Raw genomic sequence first — 24,193 nt, 5'->3', positions numbered from 1 at the left:
AGCCCCCCAACCCCCCGCCCCAGTACCCTCCATCCTCATGACGCTCACCCTCACGACCCGGATCCAGGAATCCTCCTCCCAGTGACCCCCCGCCCTGCCAGCCCAGGAGGCCGCTGTCCACAGCGCTGACACCGCTGGTGCCGCTGGTCAGGGTGTGGCGTCCAGGGTTGCAGTGTCTCCCCTTGGGCAACCCTGACGGGAGTCTGTCGAGAGGGACACCGCCCCACCCCTACCCCCGGAGGCCTTGCCCAGGACAGAAAGCAAGAACCGGGGACACCTTTACACTGAAGACCAAGAATCGCACATTTTAAAAGACAATAATTTGGCCCAAAAGCTGAGTGAAGATTCCTTCCTCGCAGAAAACTGGTTTAGCTACACTTAGTTTACAGAAGGCCCGCTGGCACTGGCGTCTTAGCTTATTTGCAGAGATCCAGGCAGGTTGGCCGACCAGTTTCCGGTCTGTCGGACTGGATGAACCATCCCCTGCTCCGTGGGGCGATGTCAGAGAGTGACACGTGCGAGCAGCCCCGGCGTCTGCAGAACTGAGGGCGTGGAGGACCTCAATACATGGAACTTACTTCCCAACTGCGGTCCTGGGTCTTAAACTTACTAGGCTTTGTTCGTTGAGTGGCGATGGCCAACGCCGACAAGATGACAAAGGTACTGCACACACGTTTCTGTGATCTCTGCCAGACTAACAGGTGGTTAGTTTATTTGTAAAAGTCTCTACTTAATGTTCACATCGAGGTAATAGAACTTTCTCCTCTGAAGGTAAGAGGTTTTCTGAGAACAGTGTAGTACAGTGTACTCCTGGGCCCGTGGGCGCAAAACTGAAGTGATGATCACGTTAAAACTTAAATGTAAATGATCATCGTCGTAACGGTTTTCATCACAGACGATGAAACGTGGTAAAGTGTTTTTTTTTTTTTAAATTGGAGTAGTCAGTTACAATGTGTCAATTTCTGGCGAACAGCACAACTGTCCCAGTCATATATATACATATGTATGTTCACGTTCAAATTTTGTTTTCATGAGGGTTATTACAAGATATTGAGTATAGTCCCTGTGCTCAACAGAACAAATTTGCTTTATCATCTGTTTTTATATGTCGTGGCTAACATTCGCAAATCTCAAACTCCCAAGTTTATCCCCTCCCGCCCCCTTTCCCCCAGTAACTCTAAGATTGTCTGCGAGTCTGTTTCTGATTTGTAGATGAGTTCCTAGTGTCCTTTTCCCTTTTTTTCTTTTTAAGATTCCACATGAGTGATAGCATATTGCTATTTTTCTTTCTCTTTCTGGCTTACTTCACTTAGAATGATGATCTCCAGGAAAAAACGGTAGTTTTAGTATTTTAAAGTTGATACTGGAATGCGGGGCCCTTGGGAGGTGCTGGGAAGATCGCCCATTTGTTGGGTGATATTTACAAATTTTGAAAGCATTAAAAGAATGCTTTTCAGGAGTGACCCTGAGGACCATGAGGCACTGCACATTCTGTCTAGAACAAAACATTTATTTTTTTAAACTTTTTTTATTGAGTTATAGTCATTTTACAACGTTGTCAAATTCCAGTGTAGAGCACAATTTTTCAGGTACACATGAACATACATATATTCATTGTCGCATTTTTTTCCCTGTGAGCTACCACAGGATCTTATATACATTTCCCTGTGCTATACAGTATAATCTCGTTTATCTATTCTACATTTTGAAATCCCAGCCTGTCCCTTCCCACCCCGTGCCCCCTTGGCAACCACAAGTTTGTATTCTATGTCTGTGAGTCTGTTTCTGTTTTGCATTTATGTAGAACAAAACATTTTAAAGTGATTCTTGGTCCCCTAAAAGTTTTGGGGACCCCACCACGTGGCAGAGACTGGTGAAGGAATGTGGCTGGCGCAGTGTGACGGTGCTGAGGCATTTTAAGAAGGAAAACCCAGCCCCTGCTAAAGGTCCCGTTTTCCTGGACAAAATCACCACACTTATCTCAGAGGCACAGAGCGATGCTGGTAAGTGGACAAAGCAGAGCTGTAAACCTGGAATGGGGAGCCCTCCCCCAGGTGCAGCAGTGAGAAGGCACAGAGGTTCGTTTCATCGCAACTGCCAGAGGTTACATACTCGTTTCTGGCTTTTTTCCCCTAAACGGAGGCACTGGGAATTGAACCCGGACCTCATTCACGCCCAGTCCCTGCTCTACCACTGAGCTGTGCGTCCCGCCCTGCTACTGGCTAATTTCTTTGACTTCTTCAGATCTCAAGATAGTCAGGAAAACTTTGATTTGCCAAAGTAAATTTTTTTGTACCTTGGAATTGGCATATTTTCGAGTTAGTTTTTAAATATTATAAAATACATCCTCATAAGAATTCAAACAACACAGAAAAATAAGAATTCCTTTCTTTCCTGGCCTCCTCAGTCCTATTTATCCCACCCCCAACCCCACTTTTTTTTCCCCTTCACTTAGCAACAGGTCTTCAACGTCTACTCAAGTCAGGAGATAGATTTAAAAAAAAAAAAAAAACCACAATATTTTTACGGCTGCATAATTGTCCACAGTGAGCAGATACCGTGTTTATTCGATTATTCCCCACAGACGGGTTTCACCTTGTGTCCGACTTCTGCTGCTGCGAGTCATGAGCATTTTTATACGTGGTTCCCAGCACTTGCCTTCTGTAGGCTAGATTCCCATTAGTGGGAACTAAATTGGGAGAATGGGTCAGGGGATGTGTACATTTAAAATCTTAGTTGGTGCTGACAGGGTTATTTCCCAGGAAGTTACAGCCGCTTACATTGCTCTCGGCCACGCGCAGGGGCCCTCTGCTATGTGAAGCTTTGCCAGCCGAGCGAGCGGGTGGCAGGGCTTCCTGCCCCTGTAGAGGCCGCCTGTTCCTCCCAGTTTCCCTGTAAGCTGCTTTCTGACTGGCTGGGAGAAGCTCTTCGCTGTTAGGGGTGGTGCTCCTCTGAGGCTGTAAGTCACATCCCGCACATCTTCCCCGACTGTGTTTTGTCTTTTGACCTTCGTGTTTTCCTTTGTGGCATCTGGGTTTCCTGTCATGCTTATCAGGGAAGTTTTCACTCTCCCAGGATTAGAGAAATACTCTCCTGCAGCACCTTCGAGGGAACATGATGGCTGGCTTAGCTTTTAAGAAACACTCTGCCCCGTTACGAGCTTACCTGAGGCAGAGTGACTGGGCCCTGGAGGAGCCTGAAGTTGTTAACGACGAGGTTAAAGTTCCCGGGTTTCATTACCTGTCGTGGAAGTGGGTGGCATGGCCTATACTTACACAAGTGTACCTCACAGTTGCATCAAGACATTCTCCTTTCACCCCAGAACCAGTTACAGTAACTTGAGGATGGGTCTGGGACCCACACACAGCTGAGGCCACCTGCACCCGTGTGCCAGCGTGGGGGTCAAGCCACTCACACTCTCTGCACCTGCCCTTCCAGTTCTTCCCACGCTGTTCCAGGCTGTGCCACGCAGGGTGGTGGCGCCCAGAGCCCCCTCAGCAGTGCCCCTTGCAGGTAAGTACCTGGAGCTGGGAATCCTGAACACGCACATCTCAGCGTCGAACCCTGCCCTGCACTGTCCCTCAGGGCCCCAGGCCTTGGACCCCGGCACGCACCCAGCGTGCCAGGTCTCGCCCACGTGACGCACACCTGCACCACGCATCCCCTCGGGTGACAGCCAGCACACAGGACGTGAGGGCCGGTGTGTCGATTGTCACTCTGCTGACGCAGGTGATGCACCTTTAGGCAGAGACGAAGAACCTCAGTCCACTCCGATTCTACGTTTGTTTTAATGCCAGCACGTGAGTTTCGGAAACGAGGCTTTCTCATCCACAGCGGTCAGCGCCCTGAAGCTCGTTTTCTGTTCACGTGATGGAGCCCATCTCGCTCCGAGCTTGTCTCCCGCGGTGACGAGTCGTGAAGCAAAGCGTCGGTGACCACAGTGCAATCCTGATCTGTGACACCTCGTGAGGAACAGTTCCTTCCCGGGTCGGCTGCCCAGGGCCAGCGGGTCCCCAGCTGGGGCCTGGCACCACCACCTCACACACGGGAGTGGGGCTCATGCCCCGAAGCACTGAACCCAGAGTTACCCCGAGGCCAGCCCCCACCTTTCAGCCAAACACACGACAGACGCCATCCAGTCAGTCCTGAGGCAGTTTCAACCGGTTCACTAAAACCTCATTTCCAGAAAAGCCCCGAGTGGAGGCTGACCTTGTGCGTCCTCAACAGTCCCCTGGCGGGTCTGGTGGGGCGATGAACGCACGGGTCCAGGGGCCTGGCTGAGGCGGCAAGCTTGGGGACAGAGCCCTTTCCAAGGAGGAATCCCTGTGATTTGCTCCCAAGTCCAGTAGCCAGCGCTCAGATGTTTCCAGAAAGGTGGAGACCCCACCAGAAAGGGACGGACCCCTCAAGGTCCACCCACAGCCCTGGCCTAGGCCGCCTTCTGCTTCTGCTCCTCCTGCGGGAGGAGAGGGGGAGGTGGGCACGACGCCCCCCCTGCCCGCCCCCCCCCACAGGGAGAGATGCCCAGAGCTCACTCAGAATGAGGAGTCCTGACCCTGGCACCCCCCCACCCTAGGCCTGGGGCGTCCCCTCCCCGTCCCCTCCCTCCACGGGCGGTGACACGAGGCAGCCCAGCCCTCACCTTGACCGCCCTCTCCAGCTGGGACAAGGCCTCCTCGTACCGCGGAACCAGCGGCTGCAGGAGCTCGCTGGGGGTGTCGTGCCGCTGCAGCCCCGGAACCCCACCTTCAGCCAGCATCCGGAGGAATCGCCTCTCCTGGAGGGGAGCACTCGAGGGGTAGAGGTCCCCGTCCTCCCCCGTGCCCACAGGAGAGCCCCACCCCCGGCCTCCTGCTAAGACCCACGCCACGTGGACTGACCTGCACTTTGAGGAGCAGCGTGAAGGCCTGTCCGGTCTTCCCAGCGCGGGCGGTTCTGCCGACCCTGAAACCAGGCACAGCCACCTCCAGGACGGTGGCCCCTGGCCCTCTCGAGGCCACCCCCACCCAGACCTAGGACCAGCCCCCACAGGCGCCCCAGGCCAGCCTCACCGGTGCACGTAGGTCCGCAGGTACTGGGGGGCGTCGTAGTTCAGCACCAGCTGCACACCCTGCACATCGATGCCGCGGGCCGTGGCGTCGGTGCTGACGAGGCTGGTGGGACACGAGCGGCTGGGGGCCCTGCCCGGGGCCAGGAGCAAGGCCCCCCACCCCTAGCTCCCGTGCCGTGGAGTTGGGAGCGCCCCTCAGGAACCCCGAGCAGGGCCCCCGCCTGCCGTCCGGGCACTCACAGCTGAATCTTCCCCTGCTCAAACTGCTTCAAGATCATCTTCCTCTGACCAGGCCCGTAGCGAGAGGAGAACTCGGCCACGGCCACTCCCCCGAAAGCCTGGACCAGCAGGAACAGCCTGGGCGGGAGAAGCCAGAGCCGGGTGGGCGAGGCCAGCGCCACCTCTGCCTCGGCTCCTGCCCCGCCCTGCGCAGCCAGGCCTCACCTGTGGGCGTTCTCGCGGGAGTTGGTGAAACAGAGGACCCTTGAGAACTTCATTTCCAGGATCAGGTGCAGGACGACCAGCGGTTTGGAGCGGAGGCTGCAGGGCACGTAGTGATGCTGTGGGGGACGGCGCGGGGTTGGCCAGGGCCCGGGTGCCGAGATGTGCCCCCTCCCCAGCCCCACGTGCCCTGCTCACCGCGAGCCCCGCAGGGAAGAGGTACTTCCCACCCAAGTCCCCATCCACGTCCACGTCAGGGGCTCCGAGGCCCCTGCGCACCGGCCCCGTGGAGAAGAGCCGGGGCTGGAAGAGGCCGAGCTGCTGCAGCTTTTCGGGGTTCTGGGTCAGGGTGGCCGAGAAGAGCAGTTTCTGCAGTGGCGTCTGGGGACAGCAGATGCTGAAAGAGAGGGGGTGCTGGGGAAGCAGCCCAGCCAGCCCACCCAGTGTGTGTGGGGGTGTCTCAAAGACGGGGGCAGTGGGAGGGACCTGGGCCCAGGGCTGCTCTCCTGGGTGTGAAGCGTGGCGCAGGGCCAGGTACCTGGCTGCGGTCACAGCCTGGGGCCGCGTTCTCTGCAGCAGAGCAGAGGGGCCCCTGGTGCCCCCGCTGGGGAAGGCCGCCGCCACCACCCGTGGCAGCCAGGACTGGTGCATGCTGTCGATCATCCGGTCAGCCTCGTCGATGACCTGCAAGAGGCAGGAGACCAAGGTCAGCCTCGGCTCGGGGCCTGGGCCTCCCTCCAGGCAGGTGACCTACCAGGAAGCGGAGGTGCTGGAGGCTGAATCCTGGGGTTTGGTCGATGTGGTCCACCAGGCGGCCGGGTGTGGCCACCACGATGTCGGCCAGGCAGCGGAAGCCGTCTGCTCTGTGGAACAGAGAGTGGCTCGGCGGGGCCCCTGCCCTGCGCCCTGCTCCCCACCCCCAGGGCCAGATGGCCACACTGGCTGCACAGAGTGGGCCACCTCCCGGGAGAGCCCGCAGCCCAGCAGGACGTACGTCTTCTGTACCAGGCTCTCCTGCTCCTTGGCCAGCGACTTCTGCCCGGTGACCAGAGCGACCCGCAGGGAGGTGGCGTCTGTGTAGACGTTGAACACTTTGCTTACCTGGAGGAGAGCAGCCGTCACCAGCATGACCGGGGACCCCACTGCAGCGAGAGCAACCTGGGGCTGACCGCCAGGCGTGGGGCCCACATACCTGCTGGGCCAGCTCCTTGGTTGGCAGCACGGCCAGGGCGCGGACCTGGCACACGGCTCGGGGCAGCAGGGCCTGTGGGGGTGAGACAGCCGTGTGAGCAGCAGCAGCTCTGTGCCTGCCAGACCCGCCTGGCCGGTGAGGGGCCCTCACACTCACCTGTACCACAGGGATGACAAAGGCCAGGGTCTTCCCGCTGCCCGTCGGGGCGGAAACACAGAGGTCGCTGGGCCAGTAGCCGCCTCTGCTCACCAGGAACCCGCCGGCTGCGCTCTCCAGGAGCGCGGGGATCACCGCTGCCTGGACTGGACAGAGAGGGTGAGGGGCAAGTCACGTCTGTGCAGACGCCCGGGGCTCACGAGCACAGATACCGGGCTGCGAGCGGCCTCTCCCGGCTCTGCGACTCCAGGCTGGGCGGCTCTTGCTTGAGGCACCAGAGCCTCCAGGGCCGTCGAGAGGCCCGAGACGCCGACACCGAGCACAGGGGCGGCCTGCCTCTAGAACGAGCCTCCCCTCCTCCGCCCGCCCCTCCCCCTGCCCAGGCAGGGCACCTGGAAAGTAGGACGAGATGCCCTGTGCCCGCAGCTTCTTCTGCAGGTCCGGGTGCACTTCAGGGATGTCCTCGATAGGCACTAGGCCTTCCGTGACATTCTTTCCAACGCAGCTTGGTTCAGCCAGCCACACCGGCAGGAATGGCTGGACCTGTCACAGAGGGCGGGAGAAGGAGGCCGGGTGAAGAGGCCTGAACCCGCCTGTCCAAGCCCTGCAGTAACCCCTCTCCCCTCAGGAATCTCAGTAACCCCTCTTCCCTCAGGAATCTCAGTAACCCCTCTCCCCTCAGGAATCTCAGTAATCCTTCTTCCCTCAGGAATCTCAGTAACCCCTTTCCTCTCAGGAATCTCAGTAACCCCTCTTCCCTCAGGAATCTCAGTAACCCCTCTCCCCTCAGAAATCTCAGTAACCCCTCTTCCCTCAGGAATCTCAGTAACCCCTCTCCCCTCAGGAATCTCAGTAATCCTTCTTCCCTCAGGAATCTCAGTAACCCCTCTCCCCTCAGGAATCTCAGTAATCCTTCTTCCCTCAGGAATCTCAGTAACCCCTTTCCTCTCAGGAATCTCAGTAACCCCTCTTCCCTCAGGAATCTCAGTAACCCTTCTCCCCTCAGGAATCTCAGTAACCCCTCTTCCCTCAGGATTCTCAGTAACCCCTCTCCCCTCAGGAATCTCAGTAATCCTTCTTCCCTCAGGAATCTCAGTAACCCCTCTCCCCTCAGAAATCTCAGTAACCCCTCTTCCCTCAGGAATCTCAGTAACCCTTCTCCCCTCAGGAATCTCAGTAACCCTTCTCCCCTCAGGAATCTCAGTAACCCTTCTCCCCTCAGGAATCTCAGTAACCCTTCTTCCCTCAGGAATCTCAGTAACCCCTCTTCCCTCAGGAATCTCAGTAACCCTTCTCCCCTCAGGAATCTCAGTAACCCTTCTCCCCTCAGGAATCTCAGTAACCCCTCTTCCCTCAGGAATCTCAGTAACCCCTCTCCCCTCAGAAATCTCAGTAACCCCTCTTCCCTCAGGAATCTCAGTAACCCTTCTCCCCTCAGGAATCTCAGTAACCCTTCTCCCCTCAGGAATCTCAGTAACCCTTCTTCCCTCAGGAATCTCAGTAACCCCTCTTCCCTCAGGAATCTCAGTAACCCCTCTTCCCTCAGGAATCTCAGTAACCCTTCTCCCCTCAGGAATCTCAGTAACCCCTCTTCCCTCAGGAATCTCAGTAACCCCTCTCCCCTCAGAAATCTCAGTAACCCCTCTTCCCTCAGGAATCTCAGTAACCCTTCTCCCCTCAGGAATCTCAGTAACCCCTCTTCCCTCAGGAATCTCAGTAACCCCTCTCCCCTCAGGAATCTCAGTAACCCCTCTCCCCTCAGGAATCTCAGTAACCCCTCTCCTCTCAGGAATCTCAGTAACCCCTCTCCCCTCAGGAATCTCAGTAACCCCTCTCCCCTCAGAAATCTCAGTAACCCCTCTTCCCTCAGGAATCTCAGTAACCCCTCTCCCCTCAGGAATCTCAGTAACCCCTCTCCCCTCAGGAATCTCAGTAACCCCTCTCCCCTCAGGAATCTCAGTAACCCCTCTCCCCTCAGGAATCTCAGTAACCCCTCTCCCCTCAGGATTCTCAGTAACCCCTCTCCCCTCAGGATTCTCAGTAACCCCTTTCCTCTCAGGAATCTCAGTAACCCCTCTTCCCTCAGGAATCTCAGTAACTCTTCTTCCCTCAGGAATCTCAGTAACCCCTCTTCCCTCAAGAATCTCAGTAACCCCTCTCCCCTCAGGAATCTCAGTAACCCCTCTCCCCTCAGGAATCTCAGTAACCCCTCTCCCCTCAGGAATCTCAGTAACCCCTCTCCCCTCAGGAATCTCAGTAACCCCTCTCCCCTCAGGATTCTCAGTAACCCCTCTTCCCTCAGGAATCTCAGTAACCCCTCTTCTCTCAGGAATCTCAGTAACCCTTCTTCCCTCAGGAATCTCAGTAACCCCTCTTCTCTCAGGAATCTCAGTAACCCCTCTCCCCTCAGAAATCTCAGTAACCCCTCTTCCCTCAGGAATCTCAGTAACCCCTCTTCTCTCAGGAATCTCAGTAACCCCTCTTCCCTCAGGAATCTCAGTAACCCCTCTTCCCTCAGGAATCTCAGTAACCCCTCTCCCCTCAGGAATCTCAGTAACCCCTCTTCCCTCAGGAATCTCAGTAACCCCTCTCCCCTCAGAAATCTCAGTAACCCCTCTTCCCTCAGGAATCTCAGTAACCCCTCTCCCCTCAGGAATCTCAGTAACCCCTCTCCTCTCAGGAATCTCAGTAACCCCTCTCCCCTCAGGATTCTCAGTAACCCCTTTCCTCTCAGGAATCTCAGTAACCCCTCTCCCCTCAGGATTCTCAGTAACCCCTCTTCTCTCAGGAATCTCAGTAACCCCTCTCCCCTCAGGAATCTCAGTAACCCCTCTTCTCTCAAGAATCTCAGTAACCCCTCTCCCCTCAGGATTCTCAGTAACCCCTTTCCTCTCAGGAATCTCAGTAACACTTCTTCCCTCAGGAATCTCAGTAACCCCTCTTCCCTCAAGAATCTCAGTAACCCCTCTCCCCTCAGGATTCTCAGTAACCCCTCTCCCCTCAGGATTCTCAGTAACCCCTTTCCTCTCAGGAATCTCAGTAACCCCTCTTCCCTCAGGAATCTCAGTAACCCCTCTTCCCTCAGGAATCTCAGTAACCCCTTTCCTCTCAGGAATCTCAGTAACCCCTCTTCCCTCAGGAATCTCAGTAACCCATCTCCTCTCAGGAATCTCAGTAACCCCTCTCCCCTCAGGAATCTCAGTAACCCCTCTCCCCTCAGGAATCTCAGTAACCCCTCTTCCCTCAGGAATCTCAGTAACCCCTTTCCTCTCAGGAATCTCAGTAACCCCTCTTCCCTCAGGAATCTCAGTAACCCATCTCCTCTCAGGAATCTCAGTAACCCCTCTCCCCTCAGGAATCTCAGTAACCCCTCTCCCCTCAGGAATCTCAGTAACCCCTCTCCCCTCAGGAATCTCAGTAACCCCTCTTCCCTCAGGAATCTCAGTAACCCCTCTTCCCTCAGGAATCTCAGTAACCCCTCTTCCCTCAAGAATCTCAGTAACCCCTCTCCCCTCAGGATTCTCAGTAACCCCTCTCCCCTCAGGATTCTCAGTAACCCCTTTCCTCTCAGGAATCTCAGTAACCCCTCTTCCCTCAGGAATCTCAGTAACCCTTCTTCCCTCAGGAATCTCAGTAACCCCTTTCCTCTCAGGAATCTCAGTAACCCCTCTTCCCTCAGGAATCTCAGTAACCCATCTCCTCTCAGGAATCTCAGTAACCCCTCTCCCCTCAGGAATCTCAGTAACCCCTCTCCCCTCAGGAATCTCAGTAACCCCTCTTCCCTCAGGAATCTCAGTAACCCCTCTCCCCTCAGGATTCTCAGTAACCCCTCTTCCCTCAGGAATCTCAGTAACCCCTCTTCCCTCAGGAATCTCAGTAACCCTTCTTCCCTCAGGAATCTCAGTAACCCCTCTTCCCTCAGGAATCTCAGTAACCCCTCTCCCCTCAGGATTCTCAGTAACCCCTCTTCCCTCAGGAATCTCAGTAACCCCTCTTCCCTCAGGAATCTCAGTAACCCTTCTCCCCTCAGGAATCTCAGTAACCCCTCTCCTCTCAGGAATCTCAGTAACCCCTCTCCCCTCAGGATTCTCAGTAACCCCTCTCCCCTCAGGAATCTCAGTAACCCCTCTTCCCTCAGGAATCTCAGTAACCCCTCTTCCCTCAGGAATCTCAGTAACCCTTCTTCCCTCAGGAATCTCAGTAACCCCTTTCCTCTCAGGAATCTCAGTAACCCCTCTTCCCTCAGGAATCTCAGTAACCCATCTCCTCTCAGGAATCTCAGTAACCCCTCTCCCCTCAGGAATCTCAGTAACCCCTCTCCCCTCAGGAATCTCAGTAACCCATCTCCTCTCAGGAATCTCAGTAACCCATCTCCTCTCAGGAATCTCAGTAACCCCTCTCCCCTCAGGATTCTCAGTAACCCCTCTTCTCTCAGGAATCTCAGTAACCCCTCTCCCCTCAGGATTCTCAGTAACCCCTCTTCCCTCAGGAATCTCAGTAACCCCTCTTCCCTCAGGAATCTCAGTAACCCTTCTTCCCTCAGGAATCTCAGTAACCCCTTTCCTCTCAGGAATCTCAGTAACCCCTCTTCCCTCAGGAATCTCAGTAACCCCTCTTCCCTCAGGAATCTCAGTAACCCATCTCCTCTCAGGAATCTCAGTAACCCCTCTCCCCTCAGGAATCTCAGTAACCCCTCTCCCCTCAGGAATCTCAGTAACCCCTCTTCCCTCAGGAATCTCAGTAACCCCTCTCCCCTCAGGATTCTCAGTAACCCCTCTTCCCTCAGGAATCTCAGTAACCCCTCTTCCCTCAGGAATCTCAGTAACCCCTCTTCCCTCAGGAATCTCAGTAACCCCTCTTCCCTCAGAAATCTCAGTAACCCTTCTTCCCTCAGGAATCTCAGTAACCCCTCTCCCCTCAGAAATCTCAGTAACCCTTCTTCCCTCAGGAATCTCAGTAACCCCTCTTCTCTCAGGAATCTCAGTAACCCCTCTCCCCTCAGGAATCTCAGTAACCCCTCTTCTCTCAGGAATCTCAGTAACCCCTCTCCCCTCAGGAATCTCAGTAACCCCTCTTCCCTCAGGAATCTCAGTAACCCCTCTCCCCTCAGGATTCTCAGTAACCCCTCTCCCCTCAGGATTCTCAGTAACCCCTCTCCTCTCAGGAATCTCAGTAACCCATCTCCTCTCAGGAATCTCAGTAACCCCTCTCCCCTCAGGAATCTCAGTAACCCCTCTTCCCTCAGGAATCTCAGTAACCCCTCTCCCCTCAGGAATCTCAGTAACCCCTCTTCTCTCAGGAATCTCAGTAACCCCTCTCCCCTCAGGAATCTCAATAACCGTTTCCCCTCTGTATACTCAATAGCATTTGAAGCCTGCGGCCTGGAGGAGCCTCCGGTACCTGTTTCTTGCGTTCTTGTCACTGTCCACGCAACACGTGCTCCCACCCGTAAAAAAGGCGGATGGGACGTATGGGTGGCTGAGCTCTCACGGCTTCCGTGAGGCTGTGGTGTCCACACACCCACTGGGCAAATCCCTGACAGTCTGGGCAGAGACCCACTCAACCCTCTGGTACTGTGTGAGACCTTAAGGAGGCTTTCCTCTGCATCCTGAACACCCTGCCTCCCAGTTTCCTTTTGCTCTTGAAGCAAGATTTACAAACTGAAGTGTCCCAACCGTCAACCTGGACAGTCCCATCCCAGGGGGTCAGGGACAGCCCCCATTTATCCGGACGAGCTCTAGCAAAGGATCTCTCTGCTTCGGTTTTCCCCCGCAGGGCCTTACATGTGTATGCAGCAGACCTGCCAACGTGTAGCCTTGATAGAGAGTCTTCTGACTCAAGCACCATAATGGCACTACAAAAATCGGCCTCACGTGGGGATAAAGTCTCCCTCTAAGGCCCAAACGTCCACTCACAGGGCACAGTTCCTGGGCCTCACAGTAACCCCAGGAACAACGGGTTTGCCAGTCCAGAGAAACAGACTACTCTAGATATGGGGACCCCAGAGATTTCCTGGGAATGGCAGGGTTTTGTAGGGCCTGGACTCCCCAGTTTGGCCTCATAGCAAAGCTGCTCCGTGCAGCTCTACAGGGACCAGAAAAGGAGCCCTGAGATGGACCAGGCACTGCAAACCCTCTAACAGGCCCCCACAGCGCCCCAGCTTTAGCTCTGCCTAATCTACAAAACCCTTTCTCCTGTTCGTGCATGGAACGCGGGGTTGCCCTGGGAGTCCTTCCACAGGACCCACCAGGCGGCCTGGAGCATCTCTCTCTAAAAATCTGGATCCTGTGGCCCAAGGAAGGCCCCGTGCCTCAGACCTCTAGCTTCTGTAGTTGAAGAGGCTTCGAAATTAACTCTGGGGCACAAGTAACTGCCTACCCGCCCCATCAAGTAATGGGCATTCTAAATTCAAAGCCTTTTCACTGGGTCTCTGACAGTCGGATCACCAAATAGCAAACGCTCCTCTTAAAAACTCCTGAACTCATGATTAAACAGTGTCAAACCCTCAGCGCAGCCCCTTCACTTCCTGACCCAGAGGCTGACTCCTCTACTGAACACTCATGCCTTCAGATACTAGATCTGACTTGTGCTGCTAGACCAGACTTACAAGGTAAGCCGCTCGAGGACCCAGATGACACCTGGCTTCCTGGTGCTGGGAGTCTTATGTTAAATGGGGCTCAACTATACGGTTACACCGCTGTGAGCCTTGCCAGTGCTACAGAATCAGGGCCTCCTCCCGGAGGCCCCCCTTCTGCTCAGAAGGCTGAACGCACAGCTCTCACCCGAGCTGTGCAACCAGGGGCAGGAGTGAGGTTAAACGCTGGCACTGACTCATCATGCCCTTCCGTGTTGTTCACACACATGCCGCCATCTGGTGAGAAAGGGGTCTTCTCACAGCACAAAACACACCCACCAGACATGCTTCGGAAATCTCAGACTTGCTGGAAGCTGTAAATTATGCTTCCTACACATGGCAGTGATTCCGTCAAGCACATCAAAGGGTAACGTGAGATTTCCTGAGAAAAATCACAAAGCAAACAGGCCAGAGAAGCGGCAAAACTCCCCACTCAGGCAGCTTTACTTCCAACCCGCATGCCGGGGACCCCTCAGAACACTGAGGGAAAATGCAGGAGGCAACAAACACGGGACTCACTTTCACTCCGGAAGATGGCTTAATAGCCCTGAGGGTAATGGTGACTCCCAAGAGCCTTAGTGCGGAAAGCACCACAGAACCTCCACGAGTCCACCCCCTTGGGGGCAAAGGCCCTACAGGACTTAACACAGCCTCCGTTCGCAGGAAAGGGGACTTCTCAAACCCTGCGTGACACCTCCCACACACGCCCAGTTCGTCGCCGGGTTAATAGCGAGGGACACGTTAGGCCACCGCCTCTCCTTCACCCAGTTCAGAGAAGAACCTCAGCCACCAGGACAGGACTGGCAGATATAGCTCACCCACATGCCCCCGCGTAAAGACCTAAACTACCTCCCGGCATTTATGGACTCTGCCACAGGACGGACTGAAGCTTTCCCCACGAAAACAGAGAGGGCACCAGAAGTAGCTGCTGCTTTGCTGGCTCATGGTCAGTCCGTTGTGGCCTACCCTGCTCCTTACAACCAGACAACGGCCCAGGTTTTGTTCCTCAAATAACCCAAGGACTGGTAGTAGCCCTGCAAGTCAAACATCGTTTACATGCTATGCGGCACCCCCAGTCCTCTGGCAAAGTAGAGAGCGCCAACCAAACAGTAAAAAGAGTAAAATAAAAAAGAATCCTAACAAAACTTACGCAAGAAGCCCAGCAGTCCTGGTCCACCCTCCTCCCTACTGCCTTGTTACGAACACGAATTACTCCAAAAGCAGCAGCTCACTAAGTCTCCAGGCTCCCCCGTGGCAGGCCCTTCCTCCAGACAAATTCACTAATAGCTTCTGAGAGGCACCACCTGGCCCACCACGCGGTGACTTCAGATCAGACTGCAGAGGCCCTGCTGAGTATCATGAAAATGCGAGTCCAAAGCCTGACCCTGATTTTCAGGAAATTCCCATCCAAACCTTGTCCCCAGGGACCGGGTTTATCTCAAATTCTTCCACAGGACAAACAGCCGCTTCAGCCTGTCTGGACGCGGCCTCATCCGGTGCTTCTGACCGTTCCCATGGCAGTGAGGCTAGATGCGCTTACTCCTTGGACACACCTGTCCCACGTAAAGGCTGCCGCCCCGCAGCCCTTGAAAGTGGATGAGGAGCTGCTGACAAATACCTCGTACAGCTGTGAACCCCTAGAGGCGCTCCATCTACTGCGCAAATCAGGCGCTAGTCCCAATCCCCAGCCCAGGGAGTGCCACCTGCTGGGCTAACCCAGCAGCGTTGGATTTGAGGCCAGCTCCCGTGTGGTGTCCACATCTGCTGGCTTGCCGTGGTCGGCTTCACCCCTACAAGGATCTGATCGGAAAGAGTCTTCCACGTTTACTCGTCAACTAACATTTAACATGAATGAAGATGTAACTTGTCATGACCCTTTAAAACGCCACCCTTTAAGGGCACCTATGTGAAATCACTAACTACGACCTGTCAAGGTGGCCCACAGGAAACACCGCTGATCTGCCGTAGCTCAGGCTGACTTGTCTCAGCCCGCGTTTCCGCCACGTCGGAGTCATAAAGCCCACCAACCTGCCATACACCAAAGCCCCTCACCTCATTTACGGCCAATCAAACATCTGCTCCCCTGTCCCTTTGTGTTCACAGCCCCTTCCCCAATAAAAGACCCTGCACGCTCACCCCGAGCTCACGCAGGCACCATCTGCGTGGCCCACTGCTGCCTGTAGCAGCCTATCTATTAAACTTCTCCTTTGTTTCTTAAACCTTCCTTTCTCTGTGGTAAATTCTTTTACTGCCCGCGACACTGGCCTGCTGTGTCCCTCAACACTTACCTTCACCCCTACAACATCCACCCTCTGAGCCCCACCTGCAAGGCCCTCCGTGACCCAGTGCTCTCCTGCCTGCACCTTTGTTTCCTACTGCTGGCTGTGCCCCAGGCATGTGAACCCCCGTTTTTCTCACACACAAAGCTCCTTGCTACCTCAGGGCCTTTGCCCCAGCCCTGCCCTCTGCCTGGCACACACTGCCCTGCCACCCCCCCCAACCTTAACTAGGCTGATCCCTGTCTTCTAATCCCAACCCAAAGTGGACCTCCCAAGTCTGCCAAATCTCTTGTGCTTCCTAGTGACCATCATCCTCCAAACACCCTTTAGCTCGTGTATTTACTGAAATCTCTTACGCTAAGATAAACTTGCGCAACTGGCCCAGAAACCTGGTAGACTCTCCCATTTTGCCTGCTAGGTTGGTGAGCACAGTGGAAGCTCCTTAAATGTGCACCCCGAGTAAGCGAAGCTGTTTAGAGAGATCTCTGTGACAGCAGCACGGAAGCCGATTTCATATACCAATTTAGAAAAAACAAAAACACCCACAGAACTCTTACAATTGAAGTTCACACAGCATTCAAACCACTAGCAGACACTGCAGGAAAGGCAGCTGAAATGTCCCTCGTTACCCTGCTAAGGTACTCACTGGACACACACCACCGCCCTCCAAGCTACCGCAGTAATAGGAGCGGCAGTAAGGACAGCCACCCTGGCCCTGCAGCCTTCCACCCACCCCGGGCCGCTCACCTTTGGCGCCCTGCTCCTCCCGAAGTCCCCGAGCACCAGGGCCTGGGCTGGGGGCCCAGGGGCCTCTTCGGGGAGCGGGCCGCCTGGGCCCTCCGGCGGCCGTGCTGCGTCCGCGGCCACGCTGCTCTCCTCCGGCGCCTCCTCGCTGCTCTCTGCGAGGCAGAAGCGGGGCCGGGGCCGCGCGTCAGCCGCACGTGGACACGAGCCCCAGGGCCGCGCGCCCGCCCGGCTCCGCGCCGCCCCACCTGCGCCCGCGTCCTCGCCGTCCGCTCTCCGCCGCTTGCCGTTCGGCTCGCCCGGGCTCGCCGGCGCCCCACCGCCCTCGCGCCTCCGCGTTCTGCGCGGCCGCCGCCGCCGCTTCCCCGCCGCCTGTGCGGGCTCCGCGGACCCCGCGGGCTCCTGCTGCAGCGGCTGCCTCTGCAGCTCCCGCTCTCGAGCCCGGCACTGCAGCCGCTGCAGCAGCGCGCGAGCCCGGCCGTCCGCGTCGGCCTCCGCCCCGGCCGCCTCAGGGCCGGCGTACCGCGCGACGTGGAAGAGCGCCATGCCGGCCGGCCGCGCGCCTCTCCCGCCCCGCGCGCCGCGATGACGGCGCCGGCGCCGGCCGTGACGTCAGCAGCGCGCCCGCCACGACGTCAGTGGCGCGCCGGCGACGGGCGGCAGTGTTGATCTTTCCCGCGTGGGGCGGCGGCATGGAGCGGGAACCCGGCCCCGGGGGCGCGCGCCGGGCGCTGGGCCGCCTGGTGGAGGCGGTGCTGGCGAGCCGCGGCGAGGCCAACGCCGTGTTCGACATCCTGGCCGTGCTGCAGGTGGGGCACGTGGGGTGGCGGGGTTCGCGGCCGGGTCCTGCAGTTGGAGGCCAGAGTGGGGACCTCTTCGGGCTCGGACGACGCGGGGCTTGGCCTCGGATGAGGGCAGATCATTGCAAAGCGGGATTCGCGACTATGCTGGGGATTTTCTCCCGCCTCGCAGGGCGCCCGGTTTGAGGGCCTGGTGAGAGGTTTGGCAGAGGCGGGGCGGGAGGGGCATGCCGAGATCAAGGGTGGGGTGCGATGGGGCTGGAGTCCTGGCCGGGAAAGGGGCAGAGGGCGCAGTTTCCGGCGGGGCACCGAGACCCGCCTCTCCCCGCAGTCTGAGGACCAGGAGGAGGTTCAGGAAGCCGTGCACGCATGCAGCCGACTCTTTGGAGCCCTGCTGGCCCGCGGAGAGCTGTTTGTGGGCCAGCTGCCCTCTGAGGAGATGGTCATGGCAGGTGAGCGTCCAGGAGGGTCTAGTCTCCGGGAGGGTTGGACAGAGACCTTGCTAATATGGGATGAGCCCCTCCGAAACTCCATCATAGGGCCTGTAGGTTGGTAGGATCTAAGGCTTTGTATGGGGGAAGGGGTAGACCTCGAATACAGACCTTGAAGCCAGATTTAAGTAAAAGTTGAGTGTGGTGTGACTTTATTTTTTTTTCAGCACTCATGGAATTTGATGTGTTAATTCCACAAAGAATCAGGGTTACGTGTCACAGTCCTTGGCATGTCTGAGTGTTGGGGTAAAGAGAGAGGACCCTCTAGGCAAAGTAGGGCCCACTCCCCCTGCGGGGATTGCGGGGGTGTTGGTCCTGCCCCAGCTCTGGTGACAGGTTTCCACTTGTTCCCTGGTTGGGTGGAGTAGAAGGCAGTGGGAGGGTGAGGCTGACCACCCTGCCCCACCTGCAGGGTCCCAGGGGGCCACTCGCAAGTACAAGGTGTGGATGCGGCATCGTTACCACAGCTGCTGCAACAGCCTGGGGGAGCTCTTGGCCCACCCCTCCTTTCAGGTCAAGGTGAGTCTGGGTTGCTGGCCTTGCCTCATCCCTGGACCCCCCCCAACCCCCAGCTCCCTGCTCATCAAAGGTCCGGGGCTGTGGCTGCAAGTACTTGTCTAGATAAGGACGCTCTCTCTTTCTTTGGCTAGTTTTCTGGGGTGTGGGTTCCTTCTGTCTCCTGACTCACAGGAATGTGATTTGGTGGATATTCTGAATGCCAGGGGGACTCTGGGCCTGTCTGCAGAGGGTGATGGGGTGGGAGCAACTCGATCCCTTTGTCACCTGTCCTTCTAGGAGCTGGCTCTCAGCACGCTTATGAAGTTTGTGCAGCTGGAGGGTGAGCACCCCCTGGAGAAGCCCAAGTGGGAGGGCAACTATCTGTTCCCCCGCCAGCTCTTTAAGGTGAGGGCCAGGGCTACCCATTCTGGGTGGGTTGTGGGGCTCAGGGGGGCTCTAGTAGCCCATCCGGACTCTGCTCTGTGAGCTCCGTCCCTGGGCTGTCTGTCCTGGGAGCAGGAGAAGTGCTCACCGCCCTGCCCCCCACACCCAGTTGGTGGTGGAAGGCCTGCTCTCTTCGGAAGAGGACCGCTCCCTGCTCCTCTCCCAGTTCCGAGAGTATCTGGAACACGATGACATTCGCTACCACACGATGCAGGCAGCCGCGGACACCGTGGCCCGGGTCACTGACGGGCGACCTGAGGTGAGCTGGCCAGTCCTGTATCTGGAGGAGGGGTGGGCAGTGGGCACATGGCGTCCAGGTGCTCAGGCCGGGCCTTTGGCAGGTGCCCCTTATCTTCTGGAATAATGCCTTCACGCTGCTGTCCTCCATGAGCCTGCCCCGCCAGGAGGGCGACCTCTCCAGCTTCTATGTGAAGCACGTGGGTGAGCGTCCTGGGTGGGAGGGCAGGCAGGCAGGTGGGCGGGCGGGGCCAGCCTTGCAGTGCTTGGTGACGCCTCGCCTTCCTTGCAGAACTGTCAGACAAGTGGAAGGTCGTTCATCTGAAGGTGAGACGCCCTGGGTAGGTGGATGGCCTCCCTGGGAACCACCCAGTCCTGGGCCAGCACCTCCTTCCTGGCCTTGACAGCCGCCGGGGTCGCCGGGGGGCCCGAGCACAAAGGGAGGCCCACAGGCACACTTCCCAGAGGTCAGAGGTGGCCTGTCCAGTTCTCTCAGGTGCAAGGTGTCCTTGTCCAGGGCGGCTGTGAGCACAGGGCCCGTGGCCATGAGGGAGGCTTGTCCTCACTGGGGTCCTTGGGTTCTGGCTCCTACTTACGTGAGGCAGGAGGCGGGTTGGTGGGTCAGGAACCGGGGTGGTGGGGGCTGCGCAGGAACCAGCGGCCGGGAGTGGGTAGGGGAGTGGCTTGTGCAGCCTCGCCCCTCCCCCTCCCCTGCAGGAGCACAGAAAAGCCTTCCAGCTGATGTGGCTCGGCTTCCTCAAGCACCAGGTAAGGGGGTGGGGTTGGGCCTCGGGCCTGGGCTCCGTCCCCGTGGCTCTTGGAGGTGGGTGGCTGCATCTGACAGGCTGTTTCCTGCAGCTGCCTCTGCGCATCTGCAAGAAGGTGCTGGTCATCATGCACGACGCCATCCTGCCGTACCTGGCTCAGCCCAGCCTCATGATTGACTTCCTCACCCGCGCCTATGACATTGGTGAGCAGGGTGCGCCTGGAGGGCCGCGGGCCGGGGCCGGGGCCGCTCTGCGCTCCTGGAGCCATGCATCCGGGGGCCCGACCAGTCAGCAACGTGTGTGCTGGAGGTTTCTTCTCACCTCTGCCCGGCGGGTGGCCTCCAGCTCTGCCAGACTCGTCCCGGGTCAGGGTGCAGTTCGGGGCTCCACAGCTGTGTATCTGTCTGCAGGGGGAGCCATCAGCCTCTTGGCCTTGAATGGACTTTTCATCCTGATTCATAAGCACAACCTGTGAGTGTCAGCTTGGGGGTCCTGTGGGCCTTTCAGCTCTGTCCGGTCGGCCCTGCCCCGTCCTCCCCTTGTCTTTGCCCCATACGTGCCCTGTCACTTACCTGCACACTCCCAGGGAGTACCCTGACTTCTACCGGAAGCTCTACGGCCTCCTGGACCCATCTGTCTTCCACGTCAAGTACCGGGCCCGTTTCTTCCACCTGGCCGACCTCTTCCTTTCTTCCTCGTGAGTGGGGGGTCTTGGGGGAGGGGACACCCAGCTGCCTGTGCCCCGCCCATCCCATGGAGGAAGGGACACTGGGGGCTGGTGTGGGGGGCAGCGGGGTCTCATGCCCACCACCCCACCCAGCCATCTCCCTGCCTACCTGGTGGCTGCCTTCGCCAAGCGCCTGGCCCGGCTGGCCCTGACGGCACCTCCCGAGGCCCTGCTCATGGTCCTGCCCTTCATTTGCAACCTGCTGCGCCGGCATCCAGCCTGCCGTGTCCTCATGCACCGCCCAAGGGGCCCTGGTGAGTGCAGCCGGGGACCCTGTGGAAGCCTGGCCTGAGAGGCCAGCACACGGGGCAGATGGCAGACCAGAGTCTGGGTCTTGTTCCTAGAGCTGGACGCCGACCCCTATGACCCCGGAGAGGAGGACCCAGCCCAGAGTCGAGCCCTGGAGAGCTCCCTGTGGGAGCTGCAGGTGAGGGCCCTTGCCTGCCCGAGTCACGCCCTGGACTCCCTGGAGCCACCCCAGCTGGGCGCTGCCCCCCACCACCCAGCTTCTTCTCCTCTGGCCCCTGCCTGCAGCTCCACCGGGTCCCTGGAGATCCCAGCTCGCCTGGTCACTTCAGCTTCCTATGGGAGCCTTAGCCTCTGTCCCCCCAGGGCTCTGAGGTCGTGGGATGTTCCCACTGCTCAGTGCTTCCTGTGCCACTCGCTTTGCCCGAGGAGGGGGTGATGACACCCCACATGCCCTTGCAGGCCCTCCAGCGGCATTACCACCCCGAGGTGTCCAAGGCCGCCAGCGTCATCAACCAGGCGCTGTCTGTGCCCGAGGTCAGCATTGCGCCGCTCCTGGAACTCACTGCCTTCGAGGTGAGGGGTGGTGGCAGGGCCGCAGGGCAGGGGCACCGGGACTGCGCTGTGTGAAGGGTCTGACTGTCTGTCCGTCCGTTCCTTGCAGATCTTTGAGCAGGACCTGAAGAAGGGGCCCGAATCGGTGCCACTGGAGTTCATCCCGGCCCAGGGCCTGCTGGGCCGGCAGGACGACCTCTGTGCCCAGCACTTCACCCTGAGCTGACCTGCGCACCCCGCTTCCCCTCAGATGGTCTTGTTGACTACCTGAGTGGGCTGGTGGGGGGGTGTCTAGGGAGGCACAGATCCTTTGCCTGTGCCCGTGGGGCTGGGGTCAGCAGTGCCGGCCACAGTCAGAAGGCGCCCTCACTTCCGCCTGCGGCCCCCACACCCACGTGCTCCTGGCCTCCCTGGAAAGCCCTGTCAAGGTGCCCCTCCCTTCTCTGCAGCCTGGTGGGGAGGGTCAAGGTGGGGGCTTACGTGGGGCCCCGGCCCCAGAAGCTCCAGCTGTTAAGTGTGCCAGGTGATGGCTTCTGTCAGCCCCCAGAGAGTCCTCCGTCTCCTAGGTGCCCCCAGGCCCTCTGCACCCTGGTGCCTCCCAAGGTGGGATGGGCACACCCCCGCTGGGGCTGCAGTTAGATTGTGACCTGGGAGTGGCAGGAGGGGCTCTCTGCCCTGGTCAGTCTGGGTGGGCAGCACAGGGAGGGGGCAGAAGCCACCTGTCCCCGGGCAGGCCCCACAGAGGACACCTTTGTGCACGGAACCACCCGTGCTCCGGGCGCACAGACAGGCACTGAGCCGCATGACTCCGGGGCTGAGTGTCTGTGCCCTGTGGGGAGGAGTTACAGGCAGGGGTGGTTCATGCTTTTCCTCCCAAGTGGAGGGAGCGCCAGTGGCCTGCTGGTGTTTGTGGGGAGGTGGTTTTTTCAAGGCTCCTGTCCCAGGTGCACCTGGTTCTCCATCTATGGCAGCGACTCTGTTTCCTTTGAAAATAAAAAGCTGTTTCTTCAAGGGTGGAGGCGTCACAACTGGTGCTGGCTTACGTGGGTGTGGTGGGGAGGGACCGAGGTGCTGGGGGAGAGACCCTCGCTGCCTCCCTGCCGCCTCCTGTCCGTGCCGTGTGCTTGTATGCCCCCTTCCGCCTGCGTCCCCACCCCAGAGGAGCAGATGTGAGCTCACAGTGGGCTCCCTGGGAGTCAGCAGGGAAGGGTTCAGCCAGTCAGCTTGCCCAGGGGACTGTGCCACTGGCCCAGGGTTCTTGTGCGCCCAGTGGGGGCTTTGGGGCCAGGGAGGTGGGGAGCTGAGTGTGTGCAAGGCTGTCTCTCCACACAGCTGTGTGATTTGGGGACACTAGTGCCCGCCACCCAGCTGCTCTGCTATGCTCCATCTTGCTAAGCTGGTTCGTGCCCCAGGGCCTTTGTGTTGCCAAATCCTCTTCCTCCACAGCTTTCCTTTAGACCCCAGCCTAAGTGACCTTGGGGAAGCCTCCCCTGAGCGTCCCATTTGTAGCAGACACCACATGGCCCCACTGCCCTTTGCTTGTCCTGCTCCAAAGGGAGCCACCTTACCAACCTGGTCCTTGGGGCACAGGGCTTGCCTGGGGCTGGGTGCTGGGGCTCTGGATCATGTTCACGTGCATTTATGGTGGATGGTCTGGGGGTCCCGGGCAGCCTGGCACCAGGAGTGTCACTGTGGCCCTGCTTAAGCCTTGTGCGGGGACACCAGGGGGCAGTGCTGGATGGGCCTGAGGCCTAACACTTTTCTTAATGCCATTACATTAAAAAAAAAAAAAAAAAAAAGTCTTATAAGTTACAGAACACTGAAACAAGTTTTCTTGATTTTTGTCCGAATCTGGGGTCCTGTGCTTTCCACACTTCCTTACTGAGGCAGGTGGGGACCCTCCACAGCCGCTCCGGTTCCCCAGCAGCTGCACTTTGCCATGTTTGACTTGGCCAGGTCGTGCGGTCCCTGTCCTCTGCCCTGGTTGTCCTCAGGGCAGAGGGGTGAGTGCCCCTTCCAGGGTCCATGAGGTTGGCTGAGTGGCTGTGGCTGAGGTGAGAGCAGAAGGGGTTGGGGGGCTGTCGGAGGAGCAGACGGGGAAGACGCAGCATCCCCTGGGGGCCTCTCACTGCCCATCCTTGAGGCCGGGGCAGCCTCTGCACATGGGCTGACTTCCGGGCTCCTCGTCCCGGGAGGCTCGATCCCAGACTTCCCAGCGGTCTGGAATCACCCAGGACCTGAGCAAAAATGCAGCTTCTGGTGCAGCTGGCCTGGGACTCCGCGTTCCTGAAGGCTCCCAGGCCAGGTGGTCACAGCGACGGGAGGGCCTATGCTCTGACCCCTCAGGATGCTGTGAGGACATTACTGCCTGGCTCGGTGTCTGTGCTGAAGTGCAACCCCCACATCCTCTGCTTCACTGTCACAGCCTCCCGGCCCAGAGCAAGGCAGCCCCGCCGTGGGTGCGGCTCCCGCAGACAGCCTGGCCTGGCGGCGCCCTCCGTCCCTCTGCTTGGAGTGACGGTGATTTCGTGCTGCTGCCGATCTCTGGGGGGGGCCTCCCCTCCCTGCTCCCGTCACCGCAGCCGCTTGGGTAGCAAACACTGCTTCTCTTCCCGCCTGACCCTGACACATTCACCTCCGTTCTGACTCCACCCAACCCAGGGGCAAGGGGGACCCTAAGCCGCAGAGACCCCGCTTCTGCCACATCCAGACAGGAGCTTGAGATAGAATTCACATCCCCCCTCAGAAACTCAGGAACGCGGCCTTTCCTGCACGTCCTGTGGTCCTGCCTCTGTTCAGTTACCAAGACCCCGTGAGCCAGGGATACACGGGACCGCTTCCTGCATCCCAGAGCGGCCCCCTACTGACTGCCCCTCCGCACGATGCTGGGGCTCCAGTGCCTAAGGAGCCAGAATTTCAGGAAAGGTTTAGC

General features: G+C 58.2%; 2 protein-coding genes across 5 annotated transcripts; one reads left to right on the top strand and one right to left on the bottom strand.

Annotated features, from left to right (window-relative positions):
* Positions 1 to 1,508: 1,508 nt before the first annotated feature.
* Positions 1,509 to 17,085, bottom strand: DDX51 (DEAD-box helicase 51). Of its 2 annotated transcripts, XM_074356415.1 has the most exons (15): positions 16,745 to 17,084; positions 16,500 to 16,651; positions 7,232 to 7,382; positions 6,840 to 6,985; positions 6,684 to 6,755; positions 6,486 to 6,592; positions 6,246 to 6,354; positions 6,030 to 6,175; positions 5,690 to 5,888; positions 5,495 to 5,610; positions 5,291 to 5,407; positions 5,052 to 5,153; positions 4,881 to 4,944; positions 4,643 to 4,777; positions 1,509 to 4,456 (listed from the first exon to the last, which is right to left on the bottom strand). In XM_074356415.1, exons 1-15 carry the CDS (start codon positions 17,040 to 17,042, stop codon positions 4,430 to 4,432), a joined length of 1,941 nt encoding a protein of 646 aa, XP_074212516.1. In that variant the 5' UTR covers positions 17,043 to 17,084; the 3' UTR covers positions 1,509 to 4,429. The 2 variants fall into 2 exon arrangements, with proteins under 2 accessions (XP_074212516.1, XP_010946660.2); XM_010948358.3 differs by having other exon boundaries at positions 16,500 to 17,085.
* A 38-nt stretch (positions 17,086 to 17,123) lies between these two features.
* NOC4L (nucleolar complex associated 4 homolog) lies at positions 17,124 to 22,272 on the top strand. 3 transcript variants are annotated; one of them, XM_074356417.1, is made up of 15 exons: positions 17,124 to 17,305; positions 17,628 to 17,748; positions 18,200 to 18,306; positions 18,583 to 18,690; positions 18,839 to 18,988; positions 19,071 to 19,170; positions 19,259 to 19,293; positions 19,684 to 19,734; positions 19,825 to 19,936; positions 20,144 to 20,204; positions 20,320 to 20,430; positions 20,554 to 20,714; positions 20,805 to 20,887; positions 21,169 to 21,243; positions 21,371 to 22,272. In XM_074356417.1, exons 1-15 carry the CDS (start codon positions 17,189 to 17,191, stop codon positions 21,485 to 21,487), a joined length of 1,509 nt encoding a protein of 502 aa, XP_074212518.1. In that variant the 5' UTR covers positions 17,124 to 17,188; the 3' UTR covers positions 21,488 to 22,272. The 3 variants fall into 3 exon arrangements, with proteins under 3 accessions (XP_074212518.1, XP_074212517.1, XP_074212519.1); XM_074356416.1 differs by having other exon boundaries at positions 21,169 to 21,282; XM_074356418.1 differs by lacking the exon at positions 17,124 to 17,305 and adding an exon at positions 17,338 to 17,489 and having other exon boundaries at positions 21,169 to 21,282.
* The last annotated feature ends 1,921 nt before the right edge of the window (positions 22,273 to 24,193 follow it).

Source organism: Camelus bactrianus, chromosome 32 (assembly GCF_048773025.1).
Source record: "Camelus bactrianus isolate YW-2024 breed Bactrian camel chromosome 32, ASM4877302v1, whole genome shotgun sequence".
NCBI classification, from domain to species: domain Eukaryota; kingdom Metazoa; phylum Chordata; class Mammalia; order Artiodactyla; family Camelidae; genus Camelus; species Camelus bactrianus.
Note: the sequence above shows the minus strand (reverse complement) of the source record. Positions and strands in the feature narration are given on the sequence as shown.